The 19,454-nt window shown below is 53.0% G+C and overlaps 1 protein-coding gene across 2 annotated transcripts in view; it reads left to right on the forward strand.

The window, feature by feature from the left end:
• Positions 1–19,454, forward strand: part of PTPRN2 (protein tyrosine phosphatase receptor type N2) — a 720,648-nt gene that overhangs the window by 679,966 nt on the left and 21,228 nt on the right. For both annotated transcript variants that reach the window (XM_055335454.1, XM_055335455.1), the window contains exons 18-21: positions 9,026–9,145; positions 10,144–10,310; positions 16,090–16,143; positions 18,394–18,458. In XM_055335454.1, the coding sequence (XP_055191429.1) occupies positions 9,026–9,145; positions 10,144–10,310; positions 16,090–16,143; positions 18,394–18,458 (406 nt within the window). The remainder of the gene's footprint in view (positions 1–9,025; positions 9,146–10,143; positions 10,311–16,089; positions 16,144–18,393; positions 18,459–19,454) is intronic.

The raw sequence follows: 19,454 nt of genomic DNA on the forward strand, positions 1-19,454 counted from the left end.
GTCATGGCCAGCCCTGCTCAGCATCCCCCAGTTCACAGACACATCACTCCTACCTCTGCCCCCATCTGCATGCTGGCCCCCCACAGGGTGTCTGCAGTTCTGTACTCAAACGCCCTTCCTCTTGGAAGGTCCTGGTCATTAAACATATGGTCCCTCTGGCCAGCGTGGCCTCCTCTTGGGCGCACCTGCAAGGCCCTGCTTCCATAGGTCACAGCCACAGGTTCCAGGTGCGTGTGACGTTTGGGGACATGATCCTGCCTGTTACAGAGGCTCAGAAAAGAGCATTGATGAAGGCTAATACTCTGCTGCTGTGACAGACGCATGGGCATTGTGGGAATCCAGAGAGGCCACTGGGCCGGGGCAGGGGGATGAGGAGCCAGGCAGGAGTGGGAAGCAAGCCAGGCCTGGCGCGTCCAGATGCAGAGGCTTCCAGTACTTCTACATTGACTTCCAGGAAGGAGCTGACACCTGGGGCTGCCTGCAGGCACCCAGAAGCTCTGGTCTTCGTCCTCGATGAGCTGCATGGGGGTGGGAGGAAGTCAGGACAGGAGGGCAGAGGAGGAGGAGGAAGTGGTGAAGGTCAGCTGTCCACGGGCCTCACTCCTGAGGCTGGAACCAGGGAAGACGTCCCCATCTGTGTAATGGGTGCTGTGTAACTGCCCTGAGAGACACACGCACACGTTGGGGTGGGGGGTGGGGTGTCTTTGTCCGGGTCATGCAAGGAAAGGAGCAGGAAGAGAAGGAAGTAACTCCGAGCACTCACTGTATGCGACCCCTGCACCGGCACTTTGGGTATGGGGACCTTGGGCCGTACCCCTGAGAACCCCCGAGGACCTGAGCCCCAGGGTCCCCCCCCAACGAGGTCTGAGCAGAATCAGATCCAGGCAGACAGGAAGTCCAGGGTGGGCGCCAGAGGAGCAGAGTTCTGGAGGCGGGAGGAAGGTGGTGATAGTTGCCAATGGACCAGTGCCACTCAAGTCTGTACTTACAAATGCCAAAGAGGGTTCATGTCATGGTGTGTGTGTTTTACGGCAATAAAAGCAGGTCACGATCCGCATCCCACTGACGGCTGGTGCGCAGGGCCTCGTGATGTCCCAGGTCTAAACAGCCTGCTGCAGGCCGCCCAGGGCTCCCCTCAGCTCTGTGGGACTCAGGTGTGTTTTACTATGCACATTCCTCAGAAAGGAGAGAAGCACCGTGCTGGAGGCGTGGCTTGCGGGCATGCCCACTGGGGTCTGATGGCTGGGACAGTCTGCGTGCACAGAGGATCGCCCCGTCCCAGGCCAGGTAGCTGTGTTGTGCTCCATCCCCGGGCCTGGAGTGTAGACATTGTCTCAAGTGGCCACGGGGTGACCTCCATGCACCTGCCAGGGTTATAGGCCCACGGGGCAAGTGCATTGCCAGGACGGCCTCCATGGAGGATGGACATCTCTGTGAGGCATAGCAGGGACCATGGGCCATGGCCAGGCCACGACTGGGCTACAGGAGGAAGGGACAGCCCTGGGGACTTGGCCCATCACTGCCATTCCTGCCACAGGTTCCTATATCCCGGAACAGAGCTGGAGCTCCTCCTGCCGCCCCGTCACGCCCTGTCACCCATCTCATCCTCAGGGACCCTATCTGAGAAAGGAGGTCACCCCTCCTGTCATATTCCATGTGCTTCCCATGGTGGCAGCTTTACTGTATCACCAGCACAGGGGGAGGGGTCCCTCCAAGGCGGAGACCAGGAGCTTCTAACCCAGAAATTCAGGCAACAGGGCACCAGGTTGGGGTCCATGAGGGCTGTTTACAGATGCAGAGTATAGCTGGGTACTAAGTCCCCAGGAGGTCACAGCAGCACCTCCGCCCAGGAACCATGCCGCACCCCACTGGACGTGCACAGGACACCATACCCTGTTCTCCACAAGCCAAGACAATTCATGGATCTCTGGGCTTCCATCCTGCTTGACGGGTGAGCTCTTTGGGATGGAAACCTCGGCCCGGTCCCGGGGTCCAGCCACTGCCTGGGGACGCCTCACAGACACCACTATCAGCATGTCACCAAGAAGAGGCCGCCCATGGTTCCACATCCCACTTTCCAAAGGCGTGCTGCTGGGAGGCTCCCAAGAAGCACACTTTCTCTTCTCCCACGGTGACAGGCTTGGTTTCAATAGTGCTTGTATCTCTGTGTCCCTCGATGACCAGCTCCCACGGCAGGGGAGGGGGTGCCAAGAGCACAAGCAATCCCCTCCAGGCACCTCCGCGGAGAGCAGAGGCAGAGGCAGGGGCGGGGGCAGGAGGGTAGGTGTAACAGGCCCGAGCAAGCGGCACACACAGCGTGGCTGCACACCTGCCCAGGTCTGGTCTGGACACGAGAGGGAAGGGGCGGCCGCCCGAGAGGGTTTGCCATCAAAGCCCCCCCAAGGCAGGCCCAGTCATGCAGAGGCACCCGGGGCCCCAGCGTCCCCCTTCCAGCTGACACCACACAGCCTCGGGGCTCCAACCTATCCCTGAAGCCCTGTTCCTGTGATGCTCACCACGGATCATGAGTCAGCCCACACGTCCTCCAGTCACACATAGAGGGAGGGACGAGTGTTTGGGGACCGTCCTGGTTCCAGGGCACTGAGCCTGTTAGCTGACGGGTCCGTTGGTTTTGAAGCACATTGCTGGATTACATCAAAGGAAGTTCAAGAACTGGGGAGAGTTAGTTCCTTAGGAAAAATGTAATTTGTGATTTCCATTGTGCGAGCACTTGACCCACACACCCAGGATCTTCCAGGACGTTTGACTTCAAATACTTTGTGTTGTTGTGTTTCTGGCACATGAACCCATCAACCTTCAAGGAGGGTGGAAAACCTCTGTCCTGCCGCCTTACCCAGCCTGGGGCTGCAGGACCAGCCATGAGCCCACCTGGGGAGCCCACCACAGAGCATGCGCGTCCTCCGGGCAGACATTGAACTCAGGTCCAGGCAAGTCGTACATCTTGTTCGACACTGTGGATCATGGCTGAAGACACCCTGGCTGCTTGTGTCTAAACCTGTCCTTGGTTCCCTTGCACCCTCCGTCCTCCCTCCTCCTCCCCCTCCTTCCATCCTCCTCCCTGTCTTTCCTTCTCCTCCTCATCCACCTGCACATCCCTTCCCTCCCTCCTCCTCCTCCCTCCTCCTCTTTCTTCCTCCTCCCTCTCCCTCTTCCTCTCTTCCTCCCTCCAACCTCCCTCCCTTCTCCCTGTCCTGCCTTCTCCTCCTCATCCACCTGCACCTCCCTTCCTTCTTCCTTCTCCCATTCCCCCTCCTCCCTCCCTCCTCCCTCTTCCTCTCTCCCTCCAACCTCCCTCCCTGTCCCGCCTGCACCTCCCTCCCTCCCTCCCTCCTCCTCCTCCTCTGGGATTCATAGCTCCATCTGATGCATTGGTATCAGGTTCTCATCTCAGAAGGACAAGTGACAGCCTGAGTGCACTCTAAGGAAATGTCTGGATATTTAACCTGACAGGTGGGCAGGGCCGAGGGACTGCGAGGGGCCCTAAGTGGTAGTGCTCCCTGGCGCCAGGGCAACTTCCTGGACGTAAAGGCCTATGACGAGTGCCCTGCGGTGACTGCACAGAGGCCAGGTGAACATATCCGGCCTGGAAGTATATGGCCTGGCTCTGGAGTCCCCTGAGTGATGTGTTTACATGCAGCCACATGGAATCTGCTGGATGCGCAGCAAGCCCAGACACCTTTGCAAGCGAGCTCCTACCAAGTTCCAGGGACACAACAAGGATTTCTTATGTGGATGCTTCCTCCTTGCCCTGGGCAGAAATGCTTCTGGTGGGAAAGGATTTCAGAGGTGGAGGTGCCACTCGTGGGCTGTGCAACTGGTCTGGGTGCTGGGTGCCCTCACCCCTGCCCTAGTCTGCTCAGCAGCCGAAGTCAGCACAGCCTGCATGGACATGTGCTTGTTGCCATCACCTCATCTCTAAGGGAAGCCCATGCTGACATACTTGTGTCTTAAAAAGCAGGTTAGGTAGGTGTGCAGAAGATGTAACAGAGGTTTCCTTACCCATCCCCAGTTCGACCATCCTCCTCAGAGTGTGTGGTTTGATGCATGCCCACGACCCTCTGCAGCCTCAGGAGGCTTGCTACAGTGCACCCAATGGGTGTTTGGGGCAGGGGGAGGGCAGGCTGGGGGTCCCCACTGTAAAAGGCATCACAGACACTTGTTCTCTCCTCACTTGATCTATTTCCGACCCCATGAGAGCAGAGTGATGTCAGTGAGCTCAGAAGGAGCAAAATGCAAATGTTATTAAACCTCATTAACTGACTCCTTATTATTTTAAAATATGAGTCAGCCTCCTCAGGGCCAGACTTCAGATTATCTCCATTCAACCTATAAAAATAAGTCTGCTGCAGAAGCACACGGTACAGTAAGGGTTGCAGGGGGATGTGAAGCCTGCTCCAGGGAAGAGCCAGCTGCCTCACATACCAGCAGCTCCAACAACGCAAATGGTTTATGTGCTAAAAAAAAAAAAAAAAAAAAAAAAAAAAACTTAAAAAAATAAAAAAGCTTTTCTGCCCATTAAGCAGGTCCTGAGAGAACTTCCAGGCATGCTTTGACAGCACGTTCTTTGAGTTTTCTCTTTTTAAAGAAATATTCAAATAGTCTCTTACTTTTTTTTAAAGATTTTATTTATTTATTGAGACACAGAGAGAGAGAGAGAGAGAGAGACAGGCAGAGGGAGAAGAAGCAGGCTCCATGCAAGGAGCCTGACGTGGGACTCGACCCTGGGTCTCCAGGATCACACCCTGGGCTGAAGGCGGTGCTAAACCGCTGAGCCACCCAGGCTGCCCCAAATAGTCTCTTTTAAACATACGTATTGTTTTCAACTGAGCATCCACTGTAATAAATCACCATCCTGGCTGCCGTAGGAGGTGGAAACAGTGCCCAGACCAACATCTGGTCATCTCGGAGATGCCAGCCTGGTGGGAGAACAACAGGAGCACTTGATAAAGACGGTATGAGGGAGAAAGGGATGCATCACAAGAGGTCTAGGTAAAGGAAGAGGCTTCATGCCCAGAGGGACCAGGTGCCTGACACAGAACATGGCCTGGGCCGCTGCAATTTCGGAGGGGTCCTCCTTCCTCTCATCAGGTCTCAGCAGGGCTTTGAAAGAGTCAGGTTTGTTGAATAGTTAGCACTCAAGAAAGACTCTGGATGAACAGAGCGAGGTTTCTTTCCACCTACCTCAGTCCAGTTCTTGTGTGTGCCCTGGAGCTGGCAGGCCTGTGCTCGGGCACCGCTGGCAGCAAGCACAGCTGAGGCGGGAGCCAGGCTGAGCTGCCTGGGGTCACTACACACGTGTCTGCCGGGAGCTCTGCAAACATAGTGTCTCTTCTGTACGATTTTATTAATGATACTTTCTTTCTCCAGCTTATACTGTAAGAACATAGCAGACAACAGGTGTATAACAGATCAGATACTAGTCAATCTGCTGCATATGTTATTGGTAAGACTTCCAGCACCTCTGGCTCTTAGCAGTGCAGCTTTGGGGAGTCAGAGGCTAAGTATGCATTCTGCGCCGTGCAGGGGCCAACGCCCTCATCCCCGCGTTGTCCAGGGGTCAGCCGTATGATTTCCTCGAGCTGCCCTAACCATTTACCACAAGCCAGGGGGCTTCAAACACCAGGTGTGTATTCTCTGAGAGTTCTGGAGGCCAGAAGCCTGCAATCAAGGTGGCGGTGGCTGCGGTGTGCCTCCTCTGAGTGCTGGGAGGGGCATTGTCCTCTCAGTGTCTGGGGCCCCTCATTGGCCTGGGCCATGGCCGTGTCACTGGCTTTCTGCCTCATTCATCCCCGAGGCTTCCCACTGCGTATGGATCTTGGCACAGGGTTTCCCTCTTCTTATAGGGACCCCGGTCATGTTGGATTAAGGCCACACTACTCCTGATTAAGCGACATCAGCTGAAACCCCCTTTCCAAATAAGGTCACATTCACAGGTCCCAGGGGTTAGGACTTTAACATATATTCTCGGTGGGGACAGAATTCAGCCCATAACAACAAGCAATATGGCATTTCTTTTCAAGTCCATAAACTTACTCAGTTGGGTCGAATAGCAGCCAAAGCACCCGAGCCACTTGGTGTTCACTTACCCTCCAGCTTGGTGCTGAAAACCACGCGTGGGTCCCTGTGGGCAACGATTTGGCATGGAGAGTATGTCCTGGGCGGGCTCCTGAGCATCGGCAGCAGGTGGTGGCGTATGACACCAAGCAGACCACATCCATTCCTGCAGCCCAGAAAGAGGCTGCCAGGGACCAGAAACACCAAAGGCCGCCTTGACCCTTGCCCCTGGCATTTGGCCCTACCGGGGGGCTCCTGAGGCATGGCACTGGTGCATCTAAGAGGATGCTCAGCAGAAAGGGGGGACTGGCGGGGCTTCCCCGAGTGCAGCACTGGTGTGCTTCGGGGCCCCAGGATCCCGCTCACTTCTAATCTGTTGATGGCTTCGTTTCCATCAGGGATGGGAGCACCTGCTTCCTGGGTGGGAACTGACCCACTTGACACCCGATGAGGGGAGCTGTGGGCAGGGCTACAGACGCCTAGGGCCGCAGGATGCTTGTCCCCACCCCATGCTCAGCAGCAACCTTTACTCGCCTCTGAGTCTCCTGACTCAGTGCTGGGCACTCTGGAAACCAGGAGATGACCAGAAAAGTGCTGTTGGAATCACCATGTCTGGCATTCACACATTTAGCTCATTCGCTCAGCAAACCTCCTCGATTCTGAGATCCAGTGGGACCTCTGGGTGGGTAGCTGCTTCCTAGAAGAGAAGGATTGGGGTTTCCCAAAGACGAGACACACAAACAGCCCTTCCTGGAAGGGGTGCTGCCCTGGGGGAGAGGAAGCAGAGAAACTTGTCCCTGTCTTGAAATTGAACTGTGGAGGCACATGGGTGGCTCAGTGGTTGAGCATCTGCCTTCAGCTCAGGGTGTGACCCTGGGGTCCTGGGATCAAGTTCCACATCGGGCTCCCCACAGCGAGCCTCATTCTCCCTCTGCCTGTGTCTCTGCCTCTCTCTCTGTGTCTCTCATGAATAAATAAAATCTGCAAAAAATAAATAAATCAATAAACTGATCTGTGGCGTCCTGGAGCCCACCAGAACCCACAGTCACTGTGCTCAGCCTGTCGTGAAGATCAGCTGGGGGCACGCGATGGGTGGCAGCCAGAGGGAAGTGCAGCGAGGACACCCCCAGCGCCCTACACACCCACTCAGGCCCTGCACATGGACACACTCAGAGCCATGCCTTGTAATGTTGGCGCCCGAGTGGGCCACCTGTTTGTTTGATTTACTAAATCCCCCTCTCTGCTCTTAGATACAGTGACCTGAAAAGAAATATCCCCAGGAGTGCCTTTGGGATTGTTTGTTTAAATTTTCATTTGAATTTAATCTTAACTGAGTCTTCAGAGAGCTGGGGCGGGCTCCTGCATGGAGGGACTGCGTGCACGGACCAATGAGGCAGGCTGCCCGGTTGGGAGGACCCCTCTTCAAATGAGGGGCTTCCTAATGTCACACTTGGGTGGCACACGCAGAGTGTTAGATGATTAGTTTATGGTCTAGATCATTGTATTTTTATTACACTCATAAAATCTGTGTTTCTCCTCATTTTCGTAATGACTTCAATGAGCTTCTCCACCTTCTAAAGACACATTAAATTGTTATGTTCTGGAAGGGCCAATTTAGTGGGGCTGGCTTGACAGCCTGCAAGCTGCAAGTGAGACGCATGCTTTGAATTCTCATCTTGGCGTTGGCTTTGCACTAAGGATAAATGAAGGTGTACGGGTTTGGGCATAATTTGTATTTATTTGCGGGCTGTTTCATAAACACCAGCAACCTCCATGAAATTCCAGCACAAACAGGACACGATGCGGTGCCGAAAAGGCATCAACTATTCCTATCACATGGGTGTATAAATCAATATTCAAGGGGGGAAACATCATAGACGTGTCTCTCTTTAAAATATAATTTAAAGGGGGTTATTTAATAACGTGAACTATGAAGGAAAAGCATTTTATATTTGAGATGTGGGGGGTTTTTTTAACGACAAGATTTTAATTGGATTGTTATATCTGTCTTTAAAAGACAGACGCTCCCTTAGATCCTAAGTTTACATCTAAATGCGGTTGCTTATAAATATTGCCATGGAGTCACTATAACCTGCCACAGAAAAGCTGACTCCTCTTCACTATATAATTTAATAATACGCTAATACGAGCCTGTGGGGCCACCTCAGCATGCCCCGTAGGATGAACGGTGTTGGGGGTTATGCTCCAAGTATGAGTATGCAGGGCCGCAGCCCCAGGGCCAGGAGTCAGACTGGCAAGGAGGGCCCATGGAGGCCTCGGTGGCTGCCCTGTCTACCTGTGGATACACGTCCGTTAGTTCACCATGTCTGGGAGATGCTCTGCAGGGAGCTACCACAAATTATTAACTGGATTCTGTTTTCAGAGAAGAGCACGGCTGTGTTGTGTGTGCGTAAGTGAAACCCCAACCCTGAAACTGCTCCCTGTAGCAGGAAAGCCTTCCAGTAGGACGGCAGCCTCACAGAGCAAAATGGTTTTCCAGTCATCCAGAATCAGGACAACGACCAAAAGACAATCACATTGACCAGGTTCAGCCCGCACAGAGGCGTAGAGGGGCAGCCGTGTCCAGAGCAGTGCCCACCTGACCACCCACCCGCTGCTGGGCAAGCACCAGAGTCTGGGTTGTCTGTTTGTTGTACAGAGTTCCCTTCGCCAAGGTGGGAAGCCAAGCCACAGAGTGGGGATCGTAAAAGGTCCTAAAAGGCAAGGGACGAATCCATGGTGGTGCTGGTGGTGGTTGAACATCTCATGGGATGCGGAAACTCTGGGGCCAGCATATTCAGAGATGTGGGGCCCACTCTGGAGGGAAGCTGTCTGGTGAAAGAGCTGTTTGCGCGGAGCACAGCCGGCCTGCATGGTGAGCACGGGGGCACACGTGCTGTGTGGGAACCCACCCATCACACTGTGGCCGCGGGCCTTTCTCTGTCTGCAGATGGTGTGGGAGAGTGGCTGCGTGGTCATCGTCATGCTGACCCCCCTCTCGGAGAACGGTGTCCGGCAGTGCTACCACTACTGGCCAGATGAAGGCTCCAACCTCTACCATGTCTACGAGGTACTCCCCAAATCGCCTGCCTGTAGGATGGCAGAGAATAGGAGCATCCCCTCCTGGAGCTGCCCCCGACCCTGGGAAGGCTGTAGATACCCAGACCCTCCAAACAGCTCTGGTGGAAGTAGTGTGGCCTTCATTTTTTAAATTGTATGATTCCAAATCCAGACAGAAAGAATCAAAAAAAAAAAAAAACATTTACCTTCATATTACATTTACGGGGAGGCCCACTGAGCCAGGCCCTGAGTGATGGGCCATCAGTGGGTCTGTTTTAGAGCCCTGCTGGTACGTGAAGAACTCTGGGGCCCCCACCTGTGCCATGCCTCTCGCGGCGTTCAGGGCTCTGTGCCTGTAGGTCTGACCTTCGTCGAGGGTCACCCACTGGCAAGCTTACTGCTCCTGCTGGACTTTCCACCCACACCAATGATGTCCTGAGTGAGCTCGGGCAGTTCAGCCCACGCCAGCACGCATCCATTGTTTTGCATTAAAAATTAGTCAGCATGCCAAAGTCCCTGGGTGGAAGTGTGAAGATTAATCCTAAATCACGCAGTCGTGGCTTTTAGGCCGCTGAGAACAGGCTAGACCCTGAGCAGCCCGGGTCCCCCCGTCTGTGTGAATCTGGTGGTATCCCCTCCACCTCTAAGTGATACCACCTACAGTGGGATTTCAGTTACAGTGGAAGCCACTAGGGTTTTTGTTCAATAGTGCAGCTTTTCTAGAAGGTTTATATAGCTTAGAGGTACGAAAGATGAAAGCTGATGTAGTTGTGGGTGGTAACAGTTTTCTAATAGTTTGGCTGGTGCACCAAGGTGACATTAAAAACCACAGTTATCTTTTGCTTAAAGCATGTTAGAATGGAAACAGTGGGCAGGGCCACTAAGCAGCTGCTGACCCACAGGCCAACCTCAGGCCGTCCTTGCAGCCCTCGCCCTCCGCTCCCCCATGTGGCCCCTGTACTCAGACAATGCTTTACATTCCCGATGCCCCCCTATCCTCCTGCCCAGGTAAACCTGGTGTCTGAGCACATCTGGTGTGAGGATTTCCTCGTGAGGAGCTTCTATCTGAAGAACCTTCAAACCAATGAGACACGCACCGTGACCCAGTTCCACTTCCTGAGCTGGTATGACCAGGGAGTGCCTTCGTCCGCGAGGTCCCTCCTGGATTTCCGCAGGTATGACAAACAGCACGCTTGGCAGGGTCATGCGTTTATGAGAGTGTGGGTGTCAGGTAGGAGGGAATGTGGTCTGTCACCTCCCATGTCTGAGAGGCCATTTGCTGGAAGATAACGCCCTCTGTTTGAAATTTACGTGTTGTGACTATACAGCTGATCCTTGAACAACACGGGGTTGAGACACCACCCCCCACACACACACAGCTGAACAGGCATGTTTAACCTTCGACTCCCCCAAAACTTAACTACGAATAACCTACTGTCGACTGGAAGCCTTGCCAATAACATCAGAAGTCAGTGGACATGTATTTTATGTGTTCTGTGTATTATATGCTGTATTCTTACAATAAAGTGCACTGGAGGAAAAAAAAACTGCGAAGAAAATCACAAGGAATAGAAAATACATTTTCAGTGCTATCCTGTATTTATCGAAAAAAAATTCCCATGCAAGCGGACCAGTGTGGGTCAAAGCCATGCTGTTCGAGGGTCACCTGTATCCACATCATATATAGGAAAGCGGAGGGGAAGGAGAGTATACTAACGGTGCATATTAACTGCAAGATGTTTTCTGGTTGTAGAAGCGTTAAAATGGGGGGGGGAGTGCGCAGATCCTTAGAATTATATAAATGTGGTCATTATTTCTGATAAGATTATTTGAGCAGTAGAGTCCCAAAGTTCATGCTTCATAGCCTGATGAGGAAAAGGCAGATTCTTAGTTTGGATACTATGTGGTTGGACATGATAACGAGCCTCGGTGACCTTAGACCTCAGGGGAGAGCTGTATGGAGTCAGCGCACGACTGCAGATTTTAGTGCAGTATCAAAGCGGACAATTGAAAACATCCCACCCCTGTTCACACTAGGGTCAGCCCATCACCCCCAGAGGCTGTCTCGGATTAAAGTGGGTTTATGGAACTGTTGAGAGGGATGCTGAGCTCCATCTTCTGGGAAGATACTGACCAGGCAAAAAAAAAGGGGGGGGTTAAGGGAAATTTGTCCATTGGATGCGGTGATCACAGTGGTCGGCGTTGGCTGTTGCACATGGTAAAGAATGAGCAACTGCCAAGAGGGGGCAGGTGTTGGGCAGCAAGGCCTGTAGAGCCTCTCTCACGTTTGACCAATGGAAACCTGCCCCATAACAAACGCAAATACCCAAAACAAGGACGAGGAAATAGAACTCACCTTAATCCAGTATTGTGCGCAATCACAAAGTGAGGTGTGCCTGAACAGTTACCCATCCCTGAGTCTGCAGCTGTGTCGCTCGAGGGAGTGGGGGTTCAGGCTTCTCTCTGGATTTCTGGAATTTGTGTGTTAGACATTCTCAAAGTTATCGTGATACTGTTTCTTTTGCCTTTTAGTCTACTTTGAAAAGCAAAACAAATGTTTTATTTGAATAGTTTTTTGGATCATAAAGCATGTGAAAGAGCTCACGGAGAGACATGCATGAGGCATCACAGCCATGGTGCACGTTCGGTGACAACCCCTCCCCCCCCGCCCCAGCCCTGCTCCACCATCTCAGCCTGGAGAGGCAGAGCACGCACAATGCATCAAGTCCTGAACGCATCCCCAAACACTGACTACACAGAGCTCCCTCTCAATCCATCCCAGTGTCCTGGCTGTTATATACCTTTTCTTGATACAAATTTATTTCAAAGACTCGCTATCTAAAAATCTTAACCCAGGGCACATTTCCTGAGATAGAATCTTCAAGAAACAGTCATTACTGGCAAAATGGATGCAGCTACAAAGATAGCAGTTCATCTTAACCCCTGTCTTTACGCTCATCCAGTGTGTTTGTACATATATGCATATGGGTGGATGCCGAAACCCATATCCATATATGGATCTGAACAATACACAACCAACCCTCTGTGCTTACAACCTGTCATGAAGAAACACGGACTCCCGAGTTCCCTTTCCCCAGAGGCTTAGGAGATAAGGCTCCAAAAGATTTTTATTAAATTGGAATTTGCAAGTCTGCTAGCACCGAGAGCCTGGCTTGCTTGCCATACTTGGCAACGCCCAGCATCCAGGCCGGCCTGCCTGCCGTGGACAATGGGCGTGAGCAGGCGCGTTCTCAGGAGCATCACACCAGGCACAGATTGCTGCTTTGCGGTTTTCTGTGTAAAAGAGCCACCCAAAGTCCAGCAATCGGAAAGGGGCATCGGCTTCCGAAGACACTGGTCACCCTCCCCGCAGGTCTCTCCCTCCACCCCCGCCCCAAACGCTCGCCCAGCCTCCCCGTGCTCTGGCCAGTGTGTGCGTCAGGCATTGAGACGTGTAATTACACACTTCTGGAGCCCAGAGGGAGCGTATTTACACTTTAAAGAGAAGCTGCTAAAGCCAAGAGATAATTAGCATCACATGTGAGGGCTTTGCTTTTACGGATTCTCTCGATCTTTCTGTCTCTCTCTCTCTCTCTCTCTCTCTCCCTCTCTCTCTCTCACTTCTTGCTGTGTGCAGCGGCACTCACAACGCTGATCCCTGTAGACATGGACAGACCCTTACTTTGCCAGCTAATGAGCGGTGGCCAGTGTCATTTTTGTGATGTTGCAGCTAGTAATATGAGCCCAGTTGCATAGTCACAAAAGTGATCATTGGAGGCTGTGACTCTGCTGCAGGGCAGTGTGGGAAGCCCCCTGTCTGAGCCTCTAACGACCTCTGACCTTTGCTTGCGGTTGGTTGCATGACGGTCCTTCTCACTCAGTGACCCGTGGGTTGGTTTGTATTACTAACCGTTCTTTCTCAGTGAATTCCTCCTGTTGAAATATATATAATATCCATTTCTCTTCATGTTTTCAACCTTTTGCTCACTGCTGATTTGTGCTAATCGCGTAAAACAAGACAGCTGTGTATTGCTCATCTCCATGAATAATCTGCATCTCTATCTGGGGTCAACCAGGTGAACGCTTTTGTTGACTATGTGATGCTTTTTCTTTTCTCTTTGTGATGGTTTCCATTGTAATAAATACCAGCACCTGATTCTTTGTGAATTAAATTCTGAACCCCGGCAGCACATGGTATTTGCACCGCGTGGCTCCTGGATGGCCTGTGGCTGTCTGCACATGGGTTGAGCCGGGGCGGGGCTGGCGTGGAGCCTCCCTGGGTCCTGCCGAGGCAGCCAGTCTCAGCGTGTTGGAGGAAATACTGTTTTAAATGTTGTGTGACGCAAGGGCAGGGAGCACAGGAGAGGAGGGTGGCTTGCAGCCAGAGATGCCAGGACTCCTTTGTGGGCCGAATCTCTTTGCCAGGAAGGTGACCCTTAATGCACTTGACCTGAAATGGGGCTGCCCGGCTGTGCACGGGCTGGTCTTTTTTTTTATTGTGCTACTTTTGTGCTTGGCCCCATCAGCAAAAATGACCAAAATCTGGGGACTGAGCAGCGTGCGAGCAGGCACACATTGAGGTTAGCCAGTCCGGACGTGGCCTGGATGGCCGAGAGTGAATGTAACAGGATGGTGGAGGTGCTCACCTAAAGCCTTCAGCGCCTGACAGCTTTCTAGTAAAGTCTTTTGTGTGAATGTCAAAGGCCCTACAGAAATAAAGCTGCCCTTGATCTAGTCTGCCCCTGACCTTGCTGGATTCTGCACATGTACACACGCATGGCAGGTACATACAAGGCACACACAGGCACACATAGGGTGAGCACACACATGTACAGGCACACAGTGCATATACACACATAGGCACACACAGGGTGTGCGTGCACAGAAACAGTGCATGTGCACACACAGACATACACAGGGCGAGCACACACACAGTACGTGTGCACACAGGCACACATAGCGAGCACACACATACACAGGCACACAGTGCGTATATACACATAGGCACACACAGGGCAAGCGCACACAGGAACACAGCACATGTGCACACACAGGGACAGGGCAAGCACACACAGGCACACAGAGGGCAAGCACACAGAATAGTGCGTGTGTACACAGGCACACACAGGGCGATAGCCCATGGGCACACATGGCCTTGGTTGAGCTGGTGGGCCTCAGGCCACCCATGTATCAGGTACATCCTAGGGGTCTGGCGTCTATGTTGTCAGACCTAAAGCTCATGTTGCCTTTACAACGTGAGTCAAGAATGCGAGTTTTAAGATTTTTTTTCCTTAATTTTTAAGTAATCTCTACCCCAACCTGGGGCTGGAACTCACAACCCCGGGATCAAGAGTCACACGCTCCAGGGACTGAGCCAGCCAGGCGCCCCAAAGAATGGGAGGTTTTAGGAGAAATTCGTGGATGTATTTTCCAATCTGTTTTATTCTCCAAGGCCCCAGAACCTTTACAGCATTCTGGCACACCACTGATTTTAGCAAATTTGCTTGTACTTCCTTCACTTTTCCCCCAAACCCCAACATTGTGGTGTACGTTGGAAGTAAGAGAAAGCTCCAGCAGACATAGTGATGTGGCCGCAGGGACACAGAGCAGCTTGTTTTATCCACATTTCTGGGTCTGCTCATTTTTAAGACATTTTGGGTGGCCCGCAAGCTGCAGATGCTGCAGGAGGCAGCCAGGGATGGCCTGCCGCCCTGGGGGGCGATAGTGTGGCCCATCTTAGGGGCACTCACACCCAGGCTCCCGTCCTGCCATTTGGGAGCTTGTGGACCTCACTCTGTAGGAGAGTTGGAAACAACCAGCCGTGCTCTGGAGGCAGACGTGACGGTCCCCACTGGGCGCCCAGGCCCACTGCCAGCTCCCTCCTCCCTGCTGCCTGCCATCCCTCTCAGCTCTGGGCCTTCGAGACCCGATGACAGCATGTGCACTTCCCGCTGACCCCTCGGTGCCGGGTGGGCAAATCTCCACAGAGAAATGGGACGTGTTCTTGTGTCTGGTGCAAGGACAAAGATTTTTTTTCTGCACCGTCATTCTAGTTTTGAATTTTGCTTCGTGTCATACATGGTAGAAATTAACATGGAGCATTTTAGAACACAGCCCTTGCACACTTTTTTTTCCATTTACTTTTTTCAATTCAGAAATATCTTACCAAAAATTTTCATGTACATTGCAAACGTGTTTACTGGTGTCACTGGCTTTAAAAAATTTTGGGAAAAAAAAAACAATTTTGGAGCTTATCCAGTGAATTTTAAATCAGTGCTTTGTTTTGATTTGGGGCTTGTTTACAAAATAATCTATGCTTATTGTTAATTTTCATAAATTCTGGTCTAAAATCTGCATAACAGAGTTGTTTGTAAACATATGCAGATTTATACAAAGGAAGGACTTGTCTCTGTGGCTTCTCCACAATTCAGAGCTGCAACCAAAAGAAAGGATCAAACAGACCTTTAAGATGCAGTTTTGAGACCATAGAGTCATATTACATTCCAGTAGGATGTCTCAAATGTAAGAAATTTTGAACATAAATTGCAACACTTAGCAATTGTAGCAAAGCATCTAGATACTCATGTCACCACCCAACAGCCCAGCCGAGCAAGTGGAGCAGCAGCCCAGGAACAGCAGCCTAGTGGGGGGGTGGGGGGGTGGAGGCTGGTGATGGAGGCCCCGGGTTCTCCCCTGGAAAATGAAAGGGAAATTGTGAAAATGTCAGAAATGTTTTTAAAGCTCTGTTTAATACTTTAATATCGAAAAAGAAAACTAAATCTCTGAAAATGTGTGTGTAATTTTGATTTGCTTTGTCAAAACAGGCTATTATTACAAAACAATGTGAAAGATACAATCTATTTGTTTTGGCTTAGGAGTTATTTTGCAAGACGTAAGACAAGGAAGACAAGGGTCGTAGTGCATGACTGTGATTTCTGTCTCTTTCTGTTTCAGAAAAGTAAACAAGTGCTACAGGGGCCGCTCTTGTCCAATAATTGTTCACTGCAGGCAAGTACGACTTTTACGTGGATTCACCAGTGTTCGCTACCTCAGAAGGAGCCACAGTTAAATATGCACGTCGAGCTTTCTCACTGCTTCATAAATGCACCTTCCTGGCACTTCTGAGGGAAAGCAAGGACACAGATGGGGTGTTGGCGGCAGTTTGGCCACATGCCGTGTACGTGCCGCATGCATGCTGCAGGCTGGGCCTGCACAACCTGCCTGGCCGGGCGCCACGTGGGTACTGCCCACAGGGTACTGCCCTTGGCTGCCCAGCGCTCCGGTCCACCCACCGCGTGCCTGCTCGGGCCTCCTGCTGCCCCCGCACAGAGCCCTGAGACGGTAGTGCTGACCAGTGGCGCGGTGGCAGCCACGAGCTGGCTCAGCTGAGGTGTAGAGCCCGGATGCCGAGACACGCTTGGGGCCCATTAGCCACAGGGATGCCCCCAGGTGGTGCGTGAGCCTGGCCTCTGGGTACAATCTGGGGGCTCCTCAGGCATGTCGCACCCACACCCATAAGCAGAGGTCTGCTCACAACTCCCTGTCCAGGTGCCCCCTTCCCCCAGGGATCACCCCCACTGCGCTTCACACCCACTGTGCTTGGGTGGAGAGCCACACTCTGTGCTGTGGGACAGTTGTGCAGATGTTCCTTCCTGCTGAGATAGAAAGGAAATCTGTCTCCAAGGATCAGACACCAGGGCCTGTGCGTCAGGGTGTGCGGCATGGAACTATATCTGTGGAGGGGGTGTGTGTGTCGGTGTCTGTAACTGCAGGTGTGTGTATCTATCAGGTGTGTATGTGAGTATGTGTGGGGGTGTAACTGTCTGTTGGGTGTGTGTCCATATGTCTGTCAGTGTGTGTCCGTGTGTGTGTCTGCTGGGTGTGTGTCCATGTGTGTCCATTTGTGTGTGTCTGTGTGTATGTCCATGTGCTGGGGCATGTGGCATGTCTCTTTGTGTGTCTGTGTGTGTCCGTGTGCAATGATGTGTGTGTCATGTCCCTGCCTGTGTCCGTGTGTGTGTGTCCATGTGCTGGGGCATGTGGTGTGTGCCCATATGTGTCCATGTGGGAGTCCGTGTGCTGGGGTATGTGGTGTGTGTCCATGTGTGTGTCCATGTATCTGTGTCTGTGTATGTGTGTCCATGTGCCGTATCCCTGTGTGTATCTCTGTGTGTCCATGTGTGTGTGTCCGTGTGCTGGGGCATTTGTCTGTGCTCCTGCGTGGTCTGTGCCAAGGACCCAAGCAGGCTGCGGGCCCTGGGAGAGTGGAGGACCCAGCCCAGGGCACAAGTGTCCCTGTGGCCATGGCGGTCGCTGGGTGTGTGTTGGCATCACAGCAGCCATAGAGGCGGGTGGCGGGGACAGAGTGGCAAGCGGGCTATGCACAGGGACTTACAGGTTGGGCCTGTCCCGGGAGCTCCTACAGCCACTGCTCCAAGGGCCCTGTAAAGCCTGTGAGCCTCTGCCCAGTGTCCGGGTGCTGCTCATGTCCTTCCCCACCCTGACATGGAGCCCCTCCAGCCCAGGAGCTGCACCAATTGTGTCCCCAGCTCCCAGCAACTCAGCCTGGTGGCAGGCACACTCCCATGGGACATGTTCTCACATGGGGCATGCTCCTCCACAGGGCACACTCCCCCACAGGGCACACTCTCCCACGGGACACACTCTCCCACGGGACACACTCCCCCACGGGGCACGCTCTCACGGGGCTCGCTCTCACAGGGCATGCTCTCACACAGGCCACATGCTCTCACACGCCTCACTAAACATAACCTTCCCAGAAGGGAGGCTCCCTGCCCTCTGCCCAGGGACCACGCAGTCACAGCTGCGATGACCTCATACCCCACCAACGCGAAGCCTGGACACAGACATAGCCAAATTCATCCTTTCTTTATTCTGATGAAATTTGCCAAAGAGGGAGAGAAAGGGAGACCAGAGCAAATCGACATGGTCACCATAGCTCATCCACACTGCTGCTGCTGCTGCTGCTTATGCTGCTGCTGCTGATGCGTCCCCTCCCCTCCTCCCCCTTCTCCTCCCCTTCCTCTTCTCCCTCCCCTCCTCCTCCCCCTCCTCCTTCCCTCCCACTCCCATCCTGTGATCCTTCCTCACCCCACACTCTCTTTCTCTCAAAACTACACCTTCCTCTCCCCTCATGAGCCCCACTTAAACACAGAGGGCCACATACTGTTGCTGGCTTTGGTGGGCGTAGGGTTCATGTGGTGGATGGTGTTCTCACCTCTCCTCTTCCGTTGGCAGTGATGGCGCAGGCAGGAGTGGCACGTACGTCCTGATCGACATGGTTCTCAACAAGATGGCCAAAGGTGAGGGGCAGAGCGTGGCTGCTTTGTTGCAGCTGAGCTGGGACAGCGTTGCTGTGGCAACCTGGGGGGGGGCGATCCTCTTGGCCTTGGAGGAAATTAGCCCACTGTTGTCCCCTTCCTGGGTCACGTGAGCACTATTTGCAGTGAGCAGGGTATTTCCGAGGCTCCTCCTCTGCTGCCCGTGTGGCGCTTGGGCCAAGTGCACGGTAGGTGCTAGCTGAGTCCCCGCTGCATCCATAGGGCTCACATCGCAGTCAAGGCGAAGACGGCCTTCAGATCTTTAGGTGCTGTGGCATCAGGCGTTTGGCAGGAGCCTTCCCTGTTAGTAAGGCTGTGTCTGCACACCTGGCACGGCCTTATCTCCCTGAATGGCCTGGTAAAGCCCTGAACAGCCTGGTAAAGCACACTTGCACCTACGCAGCCTCTGCACAAATGGGCCTCCCCTGCTGCGCACGGCACTCTGGCATTTGCATGGACACATCCTAATGAGAAGACAGGGTGCACGTCCAGCAGCAGTGCACACAGGGCTGGCCTGGGAGCTTCTCCTGGGGCAGAGTCTCACCCTCTGGCCCTTCTGCTTCCGTGGAGGTGTGGATGCTGAGCTAATCCAGCCCCTCAATTGTGGTCCCTGGACCAAAGCTGTGAGGTGTCTCTTTAGAGACAGGGAGCATGCTCCACGGTCACATTCGGGGAAAGACTCATATTTTGGACAGTCACACGCAAATTACCATGACAACCAAGGAATCCCACAGCACTTCTAAGCCTCTCCGGGAAAACTGCTTCTCCCCAGTGCACGTCAGCATCCCATGGGACTTGCACGGACATCCAGCCGAGGTAGACACGCCTTCCATCTCTCTCACCACAAACATGACGTTCTCTTCACCTACACATGCACGTACACACACACATACATACAAACACACGCCGCTGCACGTCCTCACAGACAGGCCCCTGCCTTCCAGGATACCCATCCTTCATCCTGTGCCCAGAAGCAGA

This window comes from Nyctereutes procyonoides, unplaced genomic scaffold (assembly GCF_905146905.1).
Source record: "Nyctereutes procyonoides isolate TBG_1078 unplaced genomic scaffold, NYPRO_anot_genome, whole genome shotgun sequence".
NCBI classification, from domain to species: Eukaryota; Metazoa; Chordata; class Mammalia; order Carnivora; family Canidae; genus Nyctereutes; species Nyctereutes procyonoides.